This window comes from Dermochelys coriacea, chromosome 3 (assembly GCF_009764565.3).
Source record: "Dermochelys coriacea isolate rDerCor1 chromosome 3, rDerCor1.pri.v4, whole genome shotgun sequence".
Classification (NCBI taxonomy): domain Eukaryota; kingdom Metazoa; phylum Chordata; order Testudines; family Dermochelyidae; genus Dermochelys; species Dermochelys coriacea.
This window is the reverse complement of record NC_050070.1, coordinates 128,956,318-128,980,939: the sequence shown is the minus strand read 5'-3', so window position 1 is coordinate 128,980,939 and position 24,622 is coordinate 128,956,318. Positions and strand designations below refer to the sequence as shown.

The following is a 24,622-nucleotide window of genomic DNA, read 5'->3' as shown; positions in this document are numbered from 1 at the left end:
CAGCTGTGGCGCAAGGGTATAATGTTACATTACCCTTCCGAAAAACCTCAGTATAATCCCAGCAGGCTTGAAAAAGTAAGAAGTACTCGGAGAACTTGCCCTGGAGTGATACCAATAGTAGATCCCATTCTTTACTTCTCTGAACCACTTGGAAAAAATCTCCCAGCCCTAAGATGCTGGGAAAGAGGAGAGCCACTTTTTCAGTCCTTCTGCCTTGTCATGGTGCCTCGGATGGGAAAAATTCTGTTCTCGGCTTGCTATCTCATTTCTAGTAACAAGGGGCAGTGCCACTAGCTCTTTTCCTTCTGTCTTATTATGAAGATCGTGGGGGGGGGGAGGGGGTAAAAAAAATTTTTATCTGCCCCACTTTGCACCGCCAAAACTCGCTCATTTCTCTCTTGGACTGAAACACATGAGTAGAGGAAGGGAGCACCAAACCTAGGAGTGTTCTCTGCTCTGCTTTGTATTAGTGTATCAGGCAGTGTGTGCCACTCTCTACTCCAAGGGGAATTCTGTGCCAAAAAATTTAAAATTCTGCACCCAATACTTTAAAATTCTGCATATTTTATTTGTAAAAATAACACAATATAATCACACCAGTTTAAATTATTATGGTAACTTGTTTCAAAATACCAGTCAGCAAGTATGTCTGTAAAAATACCAAAAAAAAAAAATTGGTAACTTTTCTTTTTGACCAATAGATTCCTTACTAGTCATATTAATACAAAACTCTAAGTAATTCATTTAAAGTACAATACAGAAATGTATTTCCTACACTTCAGAAGCAGTGCAAAGGCTTGTGGGGATAGGGAAGGAACCTGGGAGTGAACATGGAGGGTTGTTGGGTGTGAAGTATGGAACAGGTTTTGTTGGGGGGGGGAAGGGATTGTTTGGGAATTGAGGAGCCTCCCCCATGCAGACCCCGGCTGACCCCAAGCCTCTCCCTTACAGTCAGGCACATCTACCTAACACGGCTGCTACTCTGAACCCCATCCCCTTGTGGCCCTGCAGCACCCCTTCCATTCAGCCACTGACTCAGTGCTGTCACCCCACTAATTCCCAGTCTGTTACACACACCCCACAGCCCCCCCCACCCCCAGCTGCCAGTGTGCTCCATGGGCAGGGTATTGTGAGGAATGGCTGCTGGCTATTCTGGTGCCACAGCAGCCCCGGGTGGGTGAAAGGCATAATTGCAGCACTTCTCAGGCAGAATGTATTTTCTGCAGGGAAAAAATATTTGTCAGACATGAATTCTGCACATGTGCAGTGGCTCAGAATTCCCCCAGGAGTAACTCTTCTTTGATCAGTACTGGATTGCTGGTTCTGCTTATGCATTGCCACAGATGTGCTTACTCTGATGAATGAGAGCCGGTGATGGAAGGGCAATGCACATGCATTTCTGGATAGAGCTGAACTCTCTATTAGTGAATATCTTTCCAAGCCCTGCACCTTAGACCACGAAGAATACGAAAAGTCCTACTAAAAATTACACTGGTGGTACGATTGACAATAGGAGCATGGTGTTTGTGGATGAACTTTGTTCTGTTGTATGTTTGCGTAGTGCAGTTGTGATGCAGAAGAGCCCAGATTCTGTTCTCTACCGCATGACATGCTCCATCCCATATTTCCACAGTCCCATCCTGTGCTCTGTACACATCTAAGCTAATCAATAATTCTAATGGCTACTAAATCTTAAACTCATATTCATGATGCTTGATTTATGCAGCCTGTACACATCCTATAAATCACACAAGTTTTGCTAATAGATATTTACCGCAGAAACTGGAGGGACGAGCCTTGTAGAAATTAATTATAACAAAGAACTTCTTGTCAGTAGTTCAATTTGTTTTGCAGAAGGAGCACTTACAGCTATTGCGTCAATGGGGAAAGTGAGATGGGTGATCCATTGCCCCTTAAGGGATTTGCATAGACAAGGCATTCTGGCGAGAATGGTGTGCTGAGAAAGAAATGCATGCTGTTTCTGTAGGCTTCACTCTTTCAGGGCTCTTACATTTATATATTACATGTATCTAAGATTTGCAAAGCAATTTGTTTTTTTATATAATTGTCTATAAAAGTATGTTACTAAGGTCTCAAAGTCAAGCCCTCAGAAGTGAGGAGGTGCTATAGTTAAGGATCCCTGTGCAATGTTAATTCAATCTGCTGTGTGTATGCATTATGATAAGCCTCTAATACAGAGGTGGGAAAACTATGGCCCATGGGCCACATCTGGCCCACCAGACCCTCTTGCCTGGCCCCTGAGCTGGCCTGGGAGGCTCGCCCTGGCCCCTTCCCTGCTGTTCCCCCTCCCCCGCAGCTTCAGTGAGCCACACTGCTGGTTCAATGCTCTGGGTGGCCGGGCAGAGCCACCGGTGCTCCAGGCAGTGTGGTAAGGAGGCGTGGGGGTTGGATAGAGGGCAGAGGAGTTGGGGGGGGGTGGTCAGGGGGCGGGGGTGTGGATAGGAGTCGGGGCGGTCAGAGGGCAGGGAACAGGGGGGTTGGATAGGGCAGGAGTCCCAGGGGGCCAGTCAGGAAGGAGCAGGGGGGGTGGATGGGGTGGGCAGGGGTTCCGGGGGTGGCCAGGGGACATGGAGACATGGTTGGATGGGGCAGGGGTCCCGGGGTGCAAGTCAGGAATTAGGTGGGGGGTTGGATGGGGCAGCAGGGGGCAGTTCTGGAGCAGGGGGTGGTGGATGGGGTGGCAGGACGCCTGCGGGGGCTGCTGAGGGACGGGGGTGTTGGAGGGGCAGGAGTCCCAGGGGAACCATCGGGGCGAGAAGCAGAGGGGGGAAGAAGGGATGGGATGTCGGATAGGAGGTGGGGGCTGGGCCAAGCCAAGCCTGACTGTTTGGGGAGACAGACTCCCCTAACCGGCCCTCCATACAATTTTGGAAACCCAATGTGGCCCTCAGGCCAAAAAGTTTGCCCACCCCGGTCTAATAACACGATCACCATCTAGTCTTTGCATAGGACCCCTGTCTCAGAGGCTGTCTTCATTGCAGAGTTTAACTCTGGTGCCAATCACGAGGCTATCTTGCTTGGGTATGTGCTGCCATGTTGCAAAGCACTATACGAGTTAGTGTGTTCACTGGTGCTGCACTCCCTGTGTGTGTCACCAGGATTTCTGAAGGCATATCCCATCATTCTTAGTGCTGCAGCAAGCTAAATCATTCTAATTCTTTCCCAGTGAATTGTGGGAGAGCTTGTCTGTCCTTCTGGGCACCCATGCAGTGGGGAATTGTGGAAAGGCACTGGAGGACTATTGACATTCTATTGATTTTAGGCTGCATCCTCACTGAAAAGTGGGTAGGTTACCAGCCCAAGTGAAAACATAACCTGGGCTCTAACCCTTAAGCTCAGCTGTGGCAACTAACTTGGGTTGAAAGCACCACTTAACTTGGGTAAAAGGGACAAGAGGAGGGTTATTGGCCACACCGGAGTAAGAGAACTGGCTAGCTCTGCTTATCAAAGTGTTTTCCCTTCTTCCCTCCAGCCTTACCTATGTCTCACCCAGGTTCAGCTTCAACCTGGGGCTTAGAGTTGGTAGATAGTGCTACTTGCACTAGAGGAGAAGGAGCTGGATATCATTTGAGTACTGTTCAGCAGTTGAGACCAGTGGCTCTCAATTTTCACACACGTCCTCCACCTCCCAGCACTGTAATACAGATGCTAAAAAGGATGAGGGCTCCACAGATGAGCTCACTGAGCATTTCCACTGAGCATCCCAAAAGAAAGGATTGGAGCCACCTCCGAGCTTTCCCATCTACCCAAGCTACACCTTATGAGAAACAGTAATAAATATCAAGTGCAAAAACTTGATGCAGGAGGGCAACTACAGATGTTTTCTCTCCCATCTGTGGACAGGAGGCTATCCATGAATAGCCTGAACACTAGCTAGGAGGGATCCAGCATATTGGCGAAGATGTATGTTTGGAGGTGGTTCTTTCCTTCTCAATTATCTTGTGCAAAAATAGGCTTCACTACCAGGAGGTAGTCTTCAAAGTCTTCCCTTTTCAGAAATGATTTCTTCAGAATAGTCCAAACTATGGCATGTTTTGGGCTGGAGTTTCCCTCTCAAGAGATGATGCCAGCCTGTCAGCAGGGGTGCATCATGCTCCTGACCAAGGGTCTGAAGTGCAGGTGGTAACTAGGATTTCTTCCATCAATTCCATTGTGCTGTGGTAGGCCAGATTTTGGTGACAAGTGTGTGTTCCATCGAAGTATATGGATGCTTCTGTACAGAAGAATTAACTTACTTCTCATAAAGAAAAGGAGTACTAGTGGCACCTTAGACTAACACATTTGAGCATAAGCTTTCGTGAGTTTATGCTCAAATAAATTTGTTAGTCTAAGGTGCCACAAGCTCACGAAAGCTTATGCTAAAATTTGTTAGTCTCTAAGGTGCCACTAGTACTCCTTTTTTTCTTTTTGCAAATACAACTAACATGGCTGCTACTCTGAAACCTTACTTCTCATAGAAGCTCAACAGTACCTCATGTTGTGTAGAGCTGGTTTCAGGCTTGGCATGGAGGCAGCCAGGGCTGACAAATCCAACTTACTGTCTGGAAATATTCTCCAGGACAGGTTTTAGCTGCTTTGATGGCTGAGTGAGGAAAAGTAGTATCTTTTTTTGCTTCTACTATAACCATGTCTCTCTACCTCTAATTTCTGTCATTGGTGGGAAACACCAGTCCCTTCCTCCCCATCTCATTGCATCTCATCCGAGAACTGTGGTGATCAGTGGAAACAATGAAGGGAGGGAGTATGTAGATGCTAGCATGTTGATGGTAGTGGCCAGTGTGTCACCATAACATCTCACCAGATCTTACATTCCTTAAAGCTTCTATTTCTTCTTATTATTAAAGGGAATAACTGTGGTAAGTGTTGGCTCTTCAGATGAGGGAGGTTCCTATTTGCCTGGGGAAGGTAGAGTTAAAAATCAAATTGGTCCCAATTTATCCAGAAATGTTTCACTTCTTTAAATGTAAAGTGGTGATTCCCTGTTCTTTTCCTCCACAAAGAAAATCATGCCATCTAACTCTGTTCATTTTTTGGGGTTAAATGAAGTGTATCATTTTTGGGATTGATTACATTACTTCAGGGCATGATGCTTGCTGTTTGCGGAAATGTATCCTGAGAGCCCATTTGAGGGTCAGCTGGTGAAATTCTGAATAGGGTATGGGAAGAGCTTTTTGAATGGCTGCTGATCTTGTGTGCTTTTCCTCTGTAGTGTACTGAACAATCCCTTTCTGTCACCTTCTGTCATCCTAAAAGATGTGTTCCCAAAAATAATCTGTAGTGATAGATAATCAAACACCCTTCCTGGATAGGGATAACAGGCAATTCTGTGTTTCTATCCTGAAGTGCATATGTCCACTTTCTCAATTTGAGTGCTTTTTGTATTCTTTTTGGCCCGTGAAGTGTTACTCTCTTTATTATTGTGGTAGTATGCAGAGACTCCAATCAGGATCAGGGCCATATTGTGTGGCACATTGTGCAAATATAAAATACTCTACTAAGAACTGTTCATTCCCTTTAGCATACCTGTAACGAGCCTTGGGCCCAGTCTACACTTAAGTTGACATAACCACATAGGTCAGGGTGTGACGTTCCCCTCTGGTGTTATCTGGGCTGGGGATCTGCTAGGTCACTCCAATCCTTGACTCTGGGAGCCAGCCTTGCTCTGCTCTGCTTTGAGAACCCCCACTCCTGGGCTGTTCACGAACAGCCTCTGGCATGTAAGCTGCTCCTTGAATTGTGCGACCGAATGACACTAGCCGTTATCTCTGATCCCAGACATAACCCTAGGAACCTCCATCTTGTAGTGTCCAGTTATACCTGCTGGATGCTGCAAGCTTATATGAGTTTGTTTATTCTACCTGAAGCAGTGTGTTTGTTCTACCTGAAGCAGTGTGTTTGAAGTGTGTCACAGGCTCCCCTTGGGATAACAAACCTGGTACATATCAATTACTTTGTTAAACTGACAAACCAATTTATTAACTATAAAGATGAATTTTAAGTGATTATAAGTCAAAACATAAGTCAGATTTGGTCAAATGAAATAAAAGTAAAATGTACTCTTAGCTGATCTTAACACTTTCAGTGCCTTTACAAACTTAGATGCTTCTCACCACAGGCTTGCTGGCTGCTCTTCAGCCAGGCTCTTCCCTTTTGATTAGCGCTTCAGACGCTTGGTGTGGTGTCTATAGGTGGGGGGGGAGAGAGCATGGCAAAGTCTTTCCCTTTTATCATGTTCTTTCTTCCCTGTTGGCTTTGCACCCCTCACTTCAGAGTCAGGTGAGCATTACCTCATCGCAGTCCCTAACTGACCAAAGGAAGGGGGGGTGTGACTCACTGAAGAGTCCAACAGATCGTTTTGTTGCTGCCTAGGCCAGCATCCTTTGTTCCTGTGAGGCTGGGCTGGGTTTGTCCCATACACACCCTGCTGAAGAGTGAACTGCCCCTCTGCTTCTGGAGAGTTTTTGCCTGGGCTTATTTTAAGTTACGAGGATACATTTTCAGCCTCTAACTATATACGTGAAATTTTAACCTATAACATTACTGCAACAACAATTACTATAACATGACTATAACAATGCTCAGTGCATCATGAGCCTTCTGAAGACCCCCAACATGACAAAGTTTGCATTGGATATCAGTCATTTTATAAGGATGAACATGGGGGGCGTAGGGTGTTCCCAAAAGGTGTAGAACATCACAGGGGTGAGAAAAATTCATTCTTCTGGCCAACGAATCTATACCGACCTAACCCCCAGTGTAGACACAGCTGTGTTGATGGAAGAATGCTTCTGTTGTCATAGTTATCATTGTCCAGTGAGGTGGTAGTCCTACAGCGATGCAGAAACCCCTGTCAGCAAATGCTGTGTCTACACCTCAGGGCTATGCCAGCACACCTATGGTGATGCATCTGTGCCAGCGTAGTCTTCTTATAGTCTAGAGTAGACATACCCTGGCATGCACAATATGTGCTCTAAATCGTGCACATGCTTGCCAAATACTGTTGGATTAGACTTACTTTCAGCAAGGCTAATTGCTGTGTGGTCCTAAAGTCTGTCATTCTGAACCGTTTTATTGCCAGTGTGGACGTAGGCTGTCTGAAATGGTTCAACCAGTCCTCCCACTACTGTTCCACAGTTGGCTGAAGCTTTCAGAATTGTCCAAGCCCACTACTGCTGGGAACTGTGTAATAAGTATTTGGAGGGAGTTGCTCCTGAACGGGTTTAGAGCCGAGTTTAGCATGGAAACAGAGGTGGACCGGTAACTGTTCTTGCCACAAATCAGCATTCCCAGTGTGGCTGTTGAGACAACTGAGGCATCTGCACCAGAACCAGTTTAGTGTAGATTCATCTGTGATTTGGTCCCTACAGGCCAGGGTTGAAGCATACGAAGGGGCTTTTGCCACCATTGTTCCCTCTAAACTCTGTGCAGGTGCCTGCGCACACAGATCCTCAACCCCGCCACACAGTGAAACACTACGTGCACAAAAATGTGCACAGAAACACAATAATTTGCACAGAAGAAATTTTTTGCACACATGGCCTGTCAAAAATTAGCAGGAACATTGATTGCCACTGTTTGTACCATTTCAGTAGACTAACAGAAGACTGATCTTCAGGCACTGAATTCATCTGGGGGAAAAATGAATACTGTAAACTTTTTTTCTGTGGAAGTGAAGTGGCCTAATCTATACTGGGGCTTGTCTACAGGGCAAGTTAATGTGCAGCAAGCCATCTATAGAATCTATAGGGCACCAGCTCGCTTCACACTAACTCACCATTTGGACACTGCTCCAGTGCACTGAAAGTCTGTGCTAAGCTCTACTTCGGGACTTTGAGTGAGCTGTTAGTGTCCACATAGGACATAGCTGCACTGCAAACTAGCATACTGTAGATTCATACCCTGGCTTGCCACATGATAACTTACTGTGTAGACAAGCCCTTTGAAAATTATCAGCTAACTGCTCCCCAGCGTGCAGGCAGCCTGACCAGTAAATCATTTATGATGGAGGTCTTGTGAATGCAGAAATGGCAAATAACTCTAAGGCCCCTGAATTGGGGGGTGATGAAAGACTGTCAAAACTGTTTAGGAGCAGCTACTCATGATGAATCTAATCACTTCTCAGAGGAGATGGTTGCTCTAGCTTCAGTTGCTGGGCTGAACCTTGGTAATTGTTGCAGTCACCAACATGAATTTTGTTACTCAGTTCAGCTCCAGTGCTGTTTGTTGGAGCATAAACTACAATTTGAGAACAATTTTATGATGCTGCTCAAGATATTTAATCAAAGCAACGTGGAAAATGCAAAGGCCCAGGAATGTTGGTTTTCCAAAGTTTTGAGATGTGGGAGTTTGTAATTTTTTTTTTTAAATGTGTCAACTAAAACCCATTCTGCCACTCTAAGCACTAAGATTCCTGGCTGAAAGAGGAAGCCTACAAATTAGTGGTTTCTTTGTTTTAGTTTAAATTGGACTTTGACAAAGCAATTACATCTTGAAATTCACTTCTCTGGGAGCTAAAACCTTAAGTCATTTTAAAAAAGCAAAGTACCCAAGAGACGGATGATTGACTTAAGCTATATTAATTCTTCTTCAATTCCTTTGCTGGGCTTTTAGGGTTTAATTGGGGTTAAGAGGTTGGAATCTGTGGTAAACAAAAGAATGGCATATGGACAGGCTGAAATTCTGTGTATTTAAGCAAGAGCATTCCTTTTGGCCATTTGTTTTCATTGGCGGCTCCAGGTTCACGGTATAAATGTGTAAACTTGCTACACTGGTAGGTTAATAATTGCTTGGGCTTTTATCACATTCTGATATACCACTTGAGCATAAGACTCACCCAGCAATGTGTTATCCGTTTCACCTGAAGATAGTGGTTTGGAATTTTTTAACATCTTTGCTGCTGCTGTAATGTGTGTGTTTGTTTTAAAATCCACCTCTGCCCCCCCCACCACAAAAAAAAAAAAAACAAATTCCTAACCATTCTCTTAAATTCAGGTAGATCAGGGTTTCTCAGACTTCATTGCACTGTGAGTGACCCCCTTCAGACAACAAAAATTACTACATGACCCCGAGTAGGGGGACTGAAGCCCAAGTCCCGCCGCCAGCAGCAGGGGAGCCAAAGCTCAAACCCTCCTGTGGGGAGAAGCTGAAGCTTGAGGGCTTCAGCCCTTGGGGGGGGAGGGGGGAATTAGCGGACTATTGGGGGGGATAGGGGACTGTAACCTGAGCCCTGCCTCCCAGGGCTGAAGCCTGAGCCCTCAGCTTCAGCCCTGGGTGGGGGGCCTTGGACTTTGGCTTCAGCCTGGGGCCCCAGCAAGTCTAATGCCAGCCCTGGCGACCCCATTAAAATGGGGTCATGACCCACAGTTTGAGAACTGCTGAGGTAGATAAAGCAAACAAGAGCATCTTGTTCCTAGTTTTGCTGATTAATATTTTACAGAAATTACAGTGTTAAAGTGAGTGAGGTAGTGTTTTCTTTTATTGGACCAGCTTCTCTTGATGAGAAAGACAAGCTTACATGCAAATCTCTCTCACTAACGGAAGTTAGTCCAATAGAAGATACTACCTCACCCACCTTCTGTGTCATATCCTAGGATTAACACAACTACAAGAACACTGCAAACAAGTTTTAAAGAGGTTCAGTTTCTCTAGCTATTGTTGGTAGGTGAGCATAATGTGAATTTTCACAGGTATGTTTTACAGTAATCTCTTGCTCCCTTCTCTTGAGCTGCCTTGTAATTGTGTGAACCTATTCATTAGATTGGGCAGACTACAACTCTAATTTTAGAGTAAGAATGTATAGTATCCTATGCAATGAATTTGATAGTTCAAACTAACAGCAACCCTAGGCTACAAAGCCTGAGTGTACTCTGAGTCCCTCATGCCATTCACAAACTTCCTGGAGCATATGATGTCAGCAGGTAGTGACACGTGACCTATAGGTCTGGAATCACTTTGCAGATATCTGTTATCTTGCGTGCAGTTGTTTACAATTATTGCTTGGAAGCAAAGAGAAGAATATATTTAAAAAAAAGGTCATGTATAAAATGTGTATATATATATATACACACACACACACACACACACACACACACACACACACACACACACACACACACACACACGAAGATAAATGAGGAATTGCTTACAAGAAAATGTATTCTAGGTGACTTTTACTTGCCACCTTTTACAGAATCAAATCTGTTCTGTTTGTTGTATTCTAGATTTTTCTTTTTATCCTGAAAGTTTTTACACAGCCGAAATTCTGATCTTAAAAAAACTGCCCCCTTCTACTTTATTAATCTAAATACATTAAATTAGTTCTTGCTCTTTCTGAGGAGTTTACATTAAAGGGGGGAGTGTACTATTTGAAAGGGGGTGACAATTACTGAATTTTCCAAATGAAGTTAATGAATCCAGTTTGTGCAACCTGAATATGGAAAATGGAGCACCTGAATGCAGAATTGAAGGGCAGGGCAAAGGAAAGAATCTAGTTTTTGAATTTAATTTTTTTTCTTTTGAGGCTTTTGCCCTTTAGTTGTGAAACTAAAAATATCCATTTTGAGACATGCAGTTGTGTTAAACTGTTGTATTAAAGATATTCTAGTGCTTTCTGCAAGAGGAGTTAGTTTCTACCATGTCACTACTCCTTTCTTTACCTAATATTTGGATGGATTGATTTAAAGTACCAAAGCAACCTCAAATCATTCTTTGATTAAAAAAAAATAATTTTTTAAAATTATCATTTCAGAATCACTAGTTTTAATGTTAATCTTTTATTTACTATGAGCAAGAATAACCTTTTTTTTTTTAAAAGGGAAACAGCAATAACTTCAAGCAATGAGGTGATAAGTAGCTTAAATGTCACTTGTTCTGATGCTCAACTTCTACATTTCAGTAAAAATAGGGAAGCGTTGCATTTGTGAGTCACAAGGCACAAACTTAATACTCAACAAAAACAGGTTAGCAGTGATTTTAATGGTATTTAGTTCAATCACATTAGAACAATCTGTCTTAAACTTCTAATATAACCTCGCAGTAGATTAAATTGCTTACTGTAATTCTTTATCTTTGAGGCTATCCTCTTGCAGGAGTCTCACGTTTGGGTTGTGCGCTCAAGAGAACTCAAGAAGAGCAGAATTCCCACTCTTATTTTTAAAGAATATACAATGTGCTTTCCCCATAGCGTGCATCTGTATTTCTAAAAGTATCCTGGGTTTTCTCTTTTGGGATGCCAGGAATTGCTAATCTGAGGCTCATTGTACTTGGCATCTTCTTCTAAACAAGCTCATGAAAGCACTGATAAGACCCTTGAGAGTGGAAGTCACTGTATTTCTTTAACTGTTTTTCAAATGCTTCATTCTAGATCACTTTTTCCCAGGACTTTGGGGGATTATTTCTGGCACATTGGGAGATATAGTATGTGGCCCACTGTAGGTTTGGGTCATGATGAGTTAGAGGTTCTTTTCATGGCTCCTTTTCAGGGTCAGAAAAAGCAATGTCTCAATGTTTTCAGCCAAAGAGTGGTGAACTGGAGGTCTTCCACTACCCCACTCCCAGATGTTGCTCTTTGGTTTTTTCCCCTTTCTTAGTTCCATTGTTCCCGTCTCTGATATTACCTTGAAGTCACTGCAGTCACACTCATAAAGGTAGCCTTCAGGGCCAAAACGAAGAGTCCATGGGAGCCTAGCAGAAGTGGGGCTTCCCTCTCTATTTTAGGATTTTCTATAGTGCAGACTGCTTTAGTATCTAAATACTTCCTAGGTGAATTAAGCTCCTTGGTGGATTTCTTTATTCTTTTCCAGGCCCTGGTAAAAGAAGCTCTGGTTTTGGATAACTTTTTTCTTTCCTGTCCCTCTGCCATTGTTCCACTGATGGTAGGAAAGCTTTGTCCCCATAGGAGGACTTGCATCATGCTCTGGATGACTCTGACCTCCTCTGGAAGCTTATTCACCAACATTAAGCCCTCCTAAATGAGAAGCATTTATCTCTGGCTTCTGCATGGACTGACCTGGGCTCTGTGAGGAGCATTGTCACTGAGGAGCATAATTGTCTTGCTGGGTCATCAATAGAGATGTGGTTATTGCGTCTTGGCCTCTTGAGGATTAGTGCCTTAGACTGGGAGCTGGTGGAGTGATCAGAGCACAGGGGTGATGTGACATTGGCAGCCCATTCTACTGAAGGCCATGGCTACCCACGGACTGGAACCCTTGGCATTGCTTCCACCTTCAACCAACATACAGTGAATTGCCATCATCCAGTTTGGTTGTAATGTTGACTGACCAGATACCAGGTCACGTCAGAGTGTATTCAGGCCAATTCACTTTTGTGTACTAGTACTGTATAGATCAAAGGTTTCAGAGTAGCAGCCGTGTTAGTCTCTATTTGCAAAAAGAAAAGGAGTACTTGTGGCACCTTAGAGACTAAAATTTATTTGAGCATAAGCTTTCGTGAGCTACAGCTCACTTCATCGGATGCATCCGATGAAGTGAGCTGTAGCTCACGAAAGCTTATGCTCAAGTAAATTTGTTAGTCTCTAAGGTGCCACAAGTACTCCTTTTCTTTTTGTGTATAGATCAAAGCGATTTTTGTTAAAGCTATAAGTGTATTTGGTGTTTAAACTTTATTAAACTTTATTAAAATTAATTATTAAATTTATTAAAATTTCTTGCATTGATTTCACTTGTATGTATCCTGTTATAATGCAATAGCAAACATTTACATTGTAAATACCCTTGTGCCTAAATAACCCATCAAAGAAGTCTGTGGAATGCTAATGAAGGTCTTTAACAGACAGTGCTAATTTCAAAGCAAGTAGCCATTGTGTGTGATTACCAGAGGTCAATGACTAAAAATGCATTCCTCACTCACTGGACATCAAAGGAAAAACCACATGGGTAGAGACACTGTCAGCCTGCTTTCTGTCAGCAGCGACTATAAATATATGGATTCTAGGAAAGATCCTTAATCTCTGGACTGTTTGGACTCTTACAGGGAAGTGTACCAGATGCAAAGCAAAGATCCCCAGAGACAAAGTGGGTACTCGGAAAGACTTTTGGGCAACTGGCAGTTTATTATATCACTGCCACCATTTGGAATTACAAAGTGTGACTCACCTGTTTAAAATGTTTTACCAGCTTTAACCTCTCAGTAACTCTCATTTCCTTTTCTTAGGGCTTATCTACGCTGGCACTTTACAGCGCTGCAAGTTTCTCGCTCAGGGGTGTGAAAAAACACCCCTCTGAGTGCTGCAAGTTTCAGCGCTTTAACGTGCCAGTATAGATAGCGCTGGTAGCTATTCCTGTCGTGCAGGAGGGGTTTTTTTTTTTTTTAGAGAGCCCTCCCAGCACTATGCCACGACTACACAAGCCATGTTAAAGTGCTGCTGCGGCAGCGCTTTAACATTGACAGTGAAGACGTGCCCTTAGCTAATAATCCTGTAGTTAGTTTTACTATAGAATTGGCTGCCAGTGTTGTCTTTGGAGTAAGGTCTGGAGTATCAGTTGATCTGGGATAAGTGACCCGTCTCTTGTGACTGGGAGAAACCTGATGTGGTGTGACTTTTAGCTTAAGTGACCATTATCACTAAAAGAAAAGGAGGACTGGTGGCACCTTAGAGACTAACAAATTTATATGAGCATAAGCTTTCGTGAGCTGCAGCTCACTTTATCGGAATGCACCTTTTCTTTTTGTGGATACAGACTAACACGGCTGCTACTCTAAAACCTGTCATTATTACTTAGTTCATTTTCTCTGGGTGACAAGATAGACTGGAGAGCGCAAGGGGACAGTCTCCGACTCTATGGTATTACTATTATAGTAATTCCGGAGTTCACATTTGTTACTGGCTTGGTGTGTTCCATAATTAGATTTCACCATCAGCTTGGAGTGTCTGCCCTGTTGTATGACAGTCTGCCCTGAGGTAGACACTCAGTCCTGAGCCACTCCAGACAGCCTGACAGAAGTGACAATGCATATGTCGTTCTGACAAGTCCTCATCTTTCTGGGGGAAAAGGGACAAAGTTTCTGAACAAGTTGATGGGGAAGTAAAGCTGGTTGGTTGCTTGGTTTTGTTTTAGTCTGGGTGGCCTTCTAGGTTAATTGATGAGTTAAACAGGACTGAGGCTTCCCATTATTCATTCACAAACGGAAGGGAGCAGTTGCCTTCGATTTTAAAAGCAGAAGACAGTGATCCAGTTATTTCTTAATTATTTTCTCATGACCAGCATCTCTTCAGTGTTGCGTGGGTTCAGTTTGGGCCCAGATACTCTTCATCCAGGAGCTAGTCTCCTTTAGGCACGTTGACAGCCTTGTAATGGCGATGGTTGCATCTGTGGCAAAAGATCTAGAGCTGGGTGTCATCTGCATATTGTTGGTCTGCAGTTTGCAGGTGTAGGAGGCAGCAGTCCTAGTTTACTCTACTATTGTATGTGCTTCTGTAAGGGGAATTTAACTGGTGCTGTACAAAGTGGTAGGGCATTTGTCTTCCATCAACAGCTGCCATTTGCCCTGTGAGATGCTTCCTTGCACTGAAGAGAAATCCAACCAGGAGCATAAATAAACAATAGCTAGCCATTGGAGAAAACCTTTAGACTAAATAAAATCAAGTTGCAAGGAACGAAAATATAGTGAACTCATCCTGTACTGTCACCAAACTTGTGTGCCTGAATTGAGTGTATGTTTGCTTTTTATACATCCATGTGCCTGTAGCGACTGTAATTGGCTCTGAAGCTCTGTGTGATATCTATATGTGAGACTCTGGACTGTTGCACTCTTTTTGTCTCATTTCTGTTTTTACACCTACGCTAGAAATCTGAGAATCCTTAACTAAGGCACTTATGCTCGACCATTAAACAGAAAGTGGACAATAGTTGTCTCAGTAGAACTGTTGTAAAGCAGCAGAGCTTGGCCTGTGTGGCTCCTTACTGGCCTCTAGATGCTTTTCTCCTTTAGGGCTTAAGTAAGGTCTTGTAAAAGTGTTCCAAGGAAAAAATGAAAATACAGACTAACTCCAAGCTCTTATACATTGATAGACTCATGCTGAGAAGTTGGGTTAAATCTTTCCCTAGCTGGTTTATGACCATCGGTGCAAGTAAAGGGCAAGTTCCTCCTCTGATGATTCCTCTTCCAGAAAGTTGCCTGTAGTGTAGGTATTTGTTGCTAACTATTGCTTCATAATCTCAACCCTGGCACTTTGGTATTCTAAGTATGTTTTAATTGTTTTGTGGCTCTTTATAAATCTCTGATTCAAGTGATTTTGGCTGCTTAAAGGCTGAGTGCCCCTGTTGCATGCTATGCTGGTGCTAGAATTGTGGTTTATCTCTTAATGGGCAATGTAAAAATGAGTCAGGAAAAAAGTGTGCCACCTGCCAGTCCCATATAAATTTCCTGAGATTAGTATTCCCACCTCTAGCGGTGTGGTCACATTACTCTGATCAATAAGTGGGCTGACTAATGTCAGAATAACGTATGACGATCACTCTGTCAGTGCTGCCTTTTGAGATATTTCTGTTTACCTTGCGTGTTAGAACGAAGCAAAAAACATTGTTTAAATACAGGCTGCCTGTTGCTCAGTGTACCCTGCCTTGTTCCCATGAGCATGACACTAAAGCCTTATGTTTTTGGCAGGTGTGAGAAATGAAGGGAGCCTGGTTTCAGTCCTGAGAAGAGTGCCCGTATAGCCAGCTGGAACGGGTCTGGGAAGCTTGCCACAGGCTCGGCAATGAGCAGACCACTATTGCAAAGCAGGATGCAGCAGGAATATCGGAATGTTTCCGTCCTTCTGCCCAACAGAGAGCAGCTCAGTGTAACCATCGGGGTGAGTTGTTTAAAAGTTTGATTCTGAGCTTTTAGTGCAAGTTTCATAGATGTTTTGTTGTGTTGTAACTGCCAGAGCAGACAGTGATAAGACTGAGCTTAATTTTCATTGCACTTATGAGTACCATACTAGTCCATTGATCAAGAAACTATTAGCTGATTTAACATAATTGGTGTTTTGCTTCCTAATTAGCTAGCCTAGCAAAAATGTACAGGATGATCTGATTAATCTCCCCTATTGCATTTGATAATGAGGACCTAATTTTTAATTCCCTTTCACTCTCTCAAATTGTTTTGTAACAAACTGAAATGAAAATCCAGCTTCTTGGAAACCTGAAATGCCTGAACCTTTGGACTTCAGCGGGCGGTGCTAATTGACACCAGCTAACCCTGCAGTTTAGCTCTGATCTTTCTTTTGGAAGCCGTTCTGTAAATGGGAGTCTCTTACAGATTTTTTTTTTTTTCCGTTTTGTAGTTCTTTACCACTTTAAATAAGAGAATTGCATGTGTAGATGTCCAAGTATTCTGCAAAGTATTGTCATTTCCGTTTTTACTGTAGGGAAATCTGAAGCACAAAGAGAAGAGCAGTAAAGTGCCTTTAAACAAAGTCTCGCTCACTGGAGCGATTCCCAAGATGGAATGCTATCCATGATTAGATCACACAGCTGCCTTTGTAATATAGTTTATCAGGAATATGTGAAAAACTAAACCAATGCCTGAAGCTTCTTAGTCTAGCTTGCCATCTAAATTGTGAACTGTCCATGTTGGAGATGGGGGGGGGGGGGGCGCGGGGGTCTGTCTGTGTAGAGTGTGTTCCCCCCTCCTTAACTTTTTGCGGGGGGAGGGGTGGAATGGAGACAAAATTAGTCTTATTTTAAATTCAAAATATGGCTATAGAAAACATGCACATCAATACAGAAATATGCAAAGATCTTTAAAGTCCATACAGGAATTTTCCTACTTGCCATACTTAAATCTAGTATCCCCTAAGAAAACAGCCCCAGGACCTAGGTAGATCAGGGGATTGGTAACAGACTCTGGAGCTTATCACTTTCAATAATTCAAAACCAGGCCAGATAAAGTGCTTTTATTTAAGCTCTTAGGGGGTAGGTGGCCATACCAGTATAAATCTCTATCACCACTGACCCTAAATATCCCACTTTTTTTGTAGCTTTTAGCAGAGTGGGTGAAGATCCAACAGGAATGGAGACTGAACTACCCTCCCACCTTTGAGCATTGACTATACTAGAGGCGTTTCTCAGAAGTTTCCTATTGTTACTCCTCCAGCATTATCAATACCGGCAGCCTTAATATAGATGATCTGCTGGTGTTTTAAGCATCCTGTCATGTAACCCTGCTTAGAGCAGGAGTAACCGACAATGGGTATCTCCACACTCTAATTGCGGGGTGTGATTACAGTTTGTGTAGATATGCCTGAACTAGCTTTAATCTAGTTATCTTGAATACCAGAGCAGTGAAGCTGTGGCAGCTGTGACTTCAGTATGGGCTGTACAAGTCCACCTGGAACCCTGGATAATTTCTCAGGTGGGTAGCCTGCAGTGAAGCCCCTGCTAGATAGATTGAAGGTGGCTTGGGTATGTGTATAACAAGATGCAATCACACCTCATGATTGCAGGTTAAACATAACCAGTGGTGCTTAAATTGGTTGTGGTGTCTGGCTCCCATATTTAAAACTATAGCTTGAAGCACTTCAGGTTAATACAGTTTTAATAAGCGTAGATGAGGTCTTTAGAGTTCGGCTTTTTAGTGTAGGCAAGAATGGAAAGAATGTCAGAAGTATCCTTCCAGCCATTTATGTCTCATTTCCTGAAGCCTCTTTGAAGGCCCATGTTTTTGGGATAACTGAGTGCAGCCCCTTTGATACTTTATCTTGAAAGTGTCTAGCTCTACGTATTTGCCTTTAGAGTTGTGCAAGGGTTCTGTAACTTTATATCATCTGTCAATAGCCTTTTAATAAGTCTTTTTGTTTATACCTGTTTTATTGGCTCCTTAATGGAAACTGTTTCCTTAATGTACTTGGATGTGTCTGCGTATGAAAGAATAGCTGGCTGAAGCAAAACATGAACTTTGAAAATACAAAGTTGGTAGTGAACACATACCTTAAGAGTTCAGGTTTAATTAGCACTACAACAGATAACATCTTCTACCTTCATTGCTATAATAAGGCTACAGCTCAGGACTTGCATAGCACCTATCATTTTTGATATACTGTGCAAACACTAAATTTCACAAAAGCCCAGTGAGGTAGGTACATGTCATTAGCTTTTCAATATATTGAAGTGCAGATTCTCCACTTCATAAGCAAGAGATTTATGCATATAATTCTCTTAACTCCTGTTAAGAGATGCCACCTATATCCTGTCCATCAAGATCAGGATATACCTGTACATTTTATGTGCTCATCTTTAAATCCATGGGGTAGGGTTTGTACTTATGCAAAAATAGTTGTCAATGTTCTTTTTTTTTTTTTTTTTTTTTTTTAAAAAAAAAAGAAAAAGCCCCCCCAACCCCATCAGAGTGCTAAGGGAAAAAAGAATGTGACTTTAAAAAGGAAAATCCCTTCCCTCTCTCAATATCAAATGTCTCCAAGTTCACATTGTTAGAATCTTCCTCTTCCTTCATTATATAAAAGATTTGACATTTGAGAGGATAGGTTGCAGGGATGCAGTATTTCCAAAATGCTAACTCCTGAAAGGCTGCTGAGAAATCTTTAAGGAACAAAACCATAGGGGAATTTGCTAAGCACTCTGTGTAAATTGAAGCGAAGTGGGAGGGATCTTTCCTGAGAGGGAGGAATGTTGTTTGGGCACAGAGGCAGAGAAGGAGCCTAGATGGGAAGACTTAGTCTGCGCCCTGAGGAGTTTGCTTAAACTGTAGACAAAACGGTACAACTTAAAATGCACTAGGTGACAGAAGAAGGTTTTAACACTGTCACTGGCTTTATTAAAAGCTGATATCTGTTGTCTTAGCTCATCAGACTCAAGTTAACAGGCTTCAGGGAAGCTTTGGGGCTTAACTTCTCCATTGCCTTCCTCCTTGTGAAGATACTGACCTCTGTAAAGTACATATAAAACACCACCGTTCTCATTTGGCAGCATTTTACACCAACTTTGCTGATCTGTAAAGGACTAACAAGGGGCAAAGCAGTGGAGAACTGAATCCTGTACCTTTTGAGGCAAGGGAGAATGCATGCTACTCTAGGTGCTTGGATACCACAGCAAGCTAGGAAAGTGAGCTCCAAGCATCCGATGAAGTGAGCTGTAGCTCACGAAAGCTTATGCTCTAATAAATTTGTTTGTCTCTAAGGTGCCACAAGTACTCCTTTTCTCCAAGCATAAAGAATGGCTTGGAAGAACAATGCAAAGTGAGTTGTCGGGAAGAAGACATGTCAAGGGAGGGAGTATAGGAGATGAGAACAAAAACTTAAGCATTACCAAAACTAAGTGCATGGCCTTGAAGATGAGAAATATGAACTTGATACAAAAAGCAAGAGTTAATTGAGGGGTTTGAAGAGATGAGTGATGTGGATGGGACAGCCTGTGTTCATTTAATTAATCAATTTGATCATGTTCCCTCTTCAAAAGTGTTGGAACACTTACCTTCACGTGTTCAGTTTTAGAGAACTCAGTACGTTAACAGGCTTCTGCTTCTCTCTGTAGTGTTTTGAATATGAAAGTATGTAAATTCACTAATTATTTAAAATATCTCTATTGTATTGATATAATGCATGCTAGTCTGTGTATGTCTGTGAAATGTATTCTTAGTAACCAATATGCCAGCACTCTTCATTAGAACATCCCTTCCACAATGACTGGTCCCAAGTAGTATGTGTGCACGCTCTATTTTGCAGGGGGTGGAGATGATGCAGACCTCAGTACACTAGCTCTTTCCTCTTGATTGCGCATGATGATGAGCTAAGCAAATACCATATCTAGGAGTGTTCTCTCAACTTCAAGCGTCAGTCACTAGTTCTAATAGGAATTGTACAGTTAACACCCCCATACCCCTCCCTAGCTGTCTGTCTGACATCAAGTCACCCCCTAGTGCAATTTTCATACCTCCGGGTAATGTGATGACTGACTGACACCGTATCACTAGCCAGCCAGTGTTCTGTAGGTAGAACTGGCTTCTGGAATGACTCCTGACCTCCTGCTGCCCAGGCTGGAAGACACTTAATATGTCCTAGAGCAGGGGTAGTCAATTTTGTGTGTGTGTGTGTGTGTGCGCACGCACGCGCCAAGTTCCAAATTTCTTGGTTAAGGTATAGTCTAGTTCCAGATTCCAGAGAAACATTTTTCACACTGCAAGTGCCCCTGTTCAACAAACATAGAATGCTGTGTAATATATCCAGGGGATATTGCTTATATTTTTAGTGCATTAAATGAAAAATATCAAACCAGTTGGAGTTTGGGGTATTATGAGGAATTCTTGTATGTGTCAATCTTGAGTGAATAAATTCAACCCGGCAGGTCATTGAATCTGCACATGGGGGACATACAGTTTGTTCTTGATGACATTAACAATACTGGTCCCAACTGTTAACCTGTACAGTTCTATGCTATGCTCACAGGACAGGGTTTCAAAAGGAAGGAAGAAGGGGAGTGGGAAGAAATGCAGTTGAGGCAACAGTGAAGCTGGGCTTTCTGAAAGAAGGGGTATTAGAATAGACAATGGCCCTTATGCTGCAAAGATGCATATGCATGATTAACTTTACACACTGTGAGTAGCTTCACTGAAGGCAATGGGACTAGTCAGAGTGTATAAATTAAGCATGTGCTTATGTCTTTGCAGGATTATGGCCAAAATTAAGTTAGCACCCAATTCTACAAACACTTAAGTGCTTGACTTTACTACCGTGAAGTCCCCTTGATTTCATGATACTAAAATTAAGCATGTGCATAAGTATTTTCAGGATTGGGGCCCAAGGTACTAAGTGCTACATCTGGTAATAAGTGTATTCAGGATCAGGCCTTTATTTATTATACTTTGTGTTGTTATATCATATAATTATACTCCTCAATTCTTATTGTAATTTTATTCTGTTACTACATTATTTTATTTGGTTTTTTTACTAGATAAAATAAAGAGTTGGTTGACAATTTAAAAAATTGGTGGGGGGGAAAGATCAGTTGTCTCCATTTCACTAGCTTTGAAATTGAACAATTTCTTGCTATGTTTTTGATGTTTTTAACATCAAAACACAATAGAAATATTTTCATAAAATGAAAACGAGTTTTTCAGTAACCAAATGTTTTTCATAACCATTTCATTAATGTTTATGATACAGAATTTTGGAAAAAAATAAATTGCAAACAAATAAAGTTGAGAACTTTTTTTACTTTATCTTTCAGAGAAGCCAACTTTTCAATTAAAACCTTTGTTCAAAATGTTTCTAAGAGTTCAACTGTTTTCCTTTGTTTTACTTTATTGTTCCCTGTTATATTTATATTTAACTGCTATGCATCTATTAAACTGCATGGTGATCCCACCTGCAGGATCAAGAGTCAAATCTGAGTTTACTGTATCAAATCTGATATGCCACAGTTTATTCAGATGTGGTCACACGCCTTTCAAAACAAAATGTTTCACAGCTCCCTACAGCCCCCTAATCTGATCCTTCTCCCTTTAAAGTCCAATGGAAAAAACTCTCATGGACTTCACTGATGAAAGATGAAACTCTCAGTGAAGGCAGATTTCTGTGCTACCAGTAATTGAATAGCTTTCAGTTTTAACTGTTGAGCCTCTGACCCATATCTCAGCTGGGGAAGGCAGTAGACTGGAGCTTCAGTTCTTCTTTCTCTCATAGGGCTGGGTGTAAAACAGACAGTGTGACTCTGATACTGAAAGAAACTCCCTGAAAGTGACAAGACACTGAAACTCTCACTCCCCCCCCCCACAAGAACAGAACAGAGTGGGGGACAGTGATCTTGGGTGAGGGGTGGGGAATAGGCCAGTGATCAGAGGGAATGGGAGGGTGACTGAAATGACCGAAAAATGCAGCTGCTCATTCCTTAGAGTCAGAGCGAGCCTCAGACGTTCCCCATTGCAGGATTTAATCCAGTGGCGCAGCCAGGTGGAGAAAACAGGGGGAGCAAAGATAAAAAAAGGCACCACCCGCTTGTACTCACCCAGCAGCATTCCGGGTCTTCAGCAGCACTTCGGCGTTGGGTCCTTCACTCCAGTCTTCAGTGGCACTGAAGGACCCCACTTCGCCACCGAAATGCCGCCGAAGACCGGAGTGAGTGAAAGACCCGACGCTGAAGACCCGGAGCGCTGCTTGACCCGACACCAAAGACCGCTGGGTGAGTAAAAAATTAAAAAAGCGCCACTTGTGCTCAGTGGGGGAGCCACCGCTGCCCCGCTCCCCCCCAGCTACGCTACTGACTGAATCCTCTAGGCATATAACTCCCCAATCTCCTGCCAGCTCCTTGCCTGCTCCACCCATAGAGGCTCCCTCTGCCTCACTCACTGAGCCCAGACTTTGGCGTCTGATCGTTCACCCTGCACTGCTACCAACTGGTGAAGGACAGAGCTGGCGGTGCTGCAGCTGCACAAGCAGCCACCTGGGGATGCACTGTGCCCCGCAGCTTGGCCCTGCGCTGGGGAGCAGGCACAGCTCCAGATGTACAGCCCTGGCTCTGCTTCAGCCCATTTGACCTTTACGGTCCATTCAGAAGCATTTAGCAGTCTGGATTTGGCCTGCACTCTGCCTATTGACTATCACTGTCCTAGAGGGATACATCTGGCTCTGGGTAACAGTAATAAATATGTTTGCAATAACAGGTTTTGGAAAAAAAAAATCTACTTGGAGTGCTAATTAGATGGCTGACCTTAGCTATCAACTTCTGCCAAATTTTAAGTTAACCTTCCACATGTGAACTGATCCAGTACTATTTGCAGACAGGCAGCTCCAGTATCTCTACTGCTGCTCATAGGTTTGTCCAGCCACTGTACAGTGAAATGTTAAGATTCTCTATAACTTTACTGTTGCTGTTCAGATCTCCATGGGTGATTAAAATGTGATTCTTGTCAGTTTCATGTCATGCAGTTGCTGATTGGGAAATCTCTGACCAACAGCACATGCAGATGGGTGCTGGAGCTATTTGAGGAAGAGTACCCCAAGAAAAGCTGCAGGAGTAGTAAGAGTATCGGAATAGCAGCTGGGAGTCCCCATGCATGGTGTGGGATATTACCCTCGCCTTCGCACTAATTGGCCATGAAACTTTTTGTTGCTACTCTTCTTCCTTGCTCATATCTCCCTTTCATATGAACCTCTGGCTAGTAGGTGTCTGGTAAACTTTGAAGCTCATTTTTATATTAAAAAAAAAAAAATCAAATCCGATCCCTGGTAGTTTATCTATAGAGCAACATTTCTGGAGGTGGCATTGTGTGTGGTGGGGAAGGGACATTAATTCTGCTCTTGGTCAGAAGTAAGATGTGGTAAAGGGAACTAGCAAAGTAGCTTGATGGTATGGCATGGAATGAAGGAGTGGGCAAGAACCCCATGGTCGGTCCATATGAGACCACCTTGAAAATGAAGTGTTCGGTCTTTGTGATCAAAACCATCTTCTCCACCTCTCAAAGTGTGCAGTGTGGGGGTTGTGGGGTTTTTTTTGGTTCTCCCCCCTCCCCCCCCCGGTAAAGTTTAAATCTAATTCCTCAAACCCTCCAAAAGTTAATTTTTCTCCTTCTAACAATGTCTTTGTTTTGTTGGCAATAAGTACAATACAGCAAGAGTTTCAGTACATGGTCACATTTGCACAGCATAAATACTCTAGATGACAGAGTTCCAGTATCTTTTTTTAAAAGGTACCTAAGTTCCATCTTACTGGGATAAGAGCATATACAAAGGGGGTGGGGGAAGGAAGACAAGAATACACTACAACAATACATTACAGCAACCCAAAAACCCCAACAACCCTGGCCTGAGAACTGAATTATGTGCTGTGATTCTCATCTGGCTGCCCTTATGCCTGTTGATACCTATGACCATGAAGAATTGTTCAGTGACAGTATGTGTGGGCTGCCTGTAATGCTGGGTTGATTGTTTCTTTCAGGTAAAAGCCACCGGACAGGAGCTCTTCCAGCAAGTTTGTGACTTAGTGAAGATTAAAGACCCTCACTTCTTTGGCCTCAGTGTTGTTAAAAGTAAGCGAGCTCCATGCATGGAGACAAATGACTTGGCAAACGTCCACAGACACATTTGTGTATCTACAGTGTGTGTGCATATACACACGCTGGCCACGCCTGACTGGGAACTTCATTGTAATAAGGTCACAAACTATGTAAATTATCCAAAGCCTTGTCAGGGACTGAAGATCAAAGGACTCTGAGCAGACATATTTGAGGGGGGTGGGGCAGGTATATTTAACTTTGTTCTACTCTGTTTTTCTATAGCTGTTTGCTGACATTTTTCCCACTGATTGATTGAATTTAAAGTGTCAGTTGTTGCACAGAAGACAAAATTTTAAATAACTTTGGGGCTAGAAGTATTGCATATCTTCCTAAGTAATACATTTTAAAGAATGTGATTCTTGTTAAACTCAGTGATTTGGGGTTGGGAGCGAGGGTTAAACGTGAGTTTTGTGAGCACTAACTGCACTTGGATGAAGTGCTTTATCTGCAGAGACCTTTTTGACTTGGTGGCTGTTTTTTGCAGGAGATTGCAGACCTGAATCTGCCAGGTGCTCAATGCTCTCAACTCGGGGCTTCTTTACATAAAAAGTTTTTTTTTTTTTTCTTTGAGTGATGGTCCCGATTGTATTCC

At 42.9% G+C, this 24,622-nt stretch overlaps 1 protein-coding gene across 1 annotated transcript in view; it reads left to right on the top strand.

The window, feature by feature from the left end:
• The window catches only part of FRMD1 (FERM domain containing 1), a 68,143-nt gene that overhangs the window by 7,776 nt on the left and 35,745 nt on the right, over positions 1-24,622 (top strand). Inside the window, exons 2-3 of the mRNA XM_038397129.2 lie at positions 15,646-15,835; positions 23,913-24,003. Coding sequence (XP_038253057.1) covers positions 15,740-15,835; positions 23,913-24,003 — 187 coding nt within the window. The 5' untranslated portion in view covers positions 15,646-15,739. The remainder of the gene's footprint in view (positions 1-15,645; positions 15,836-23,912; positions 24,004-24,622) is intronic.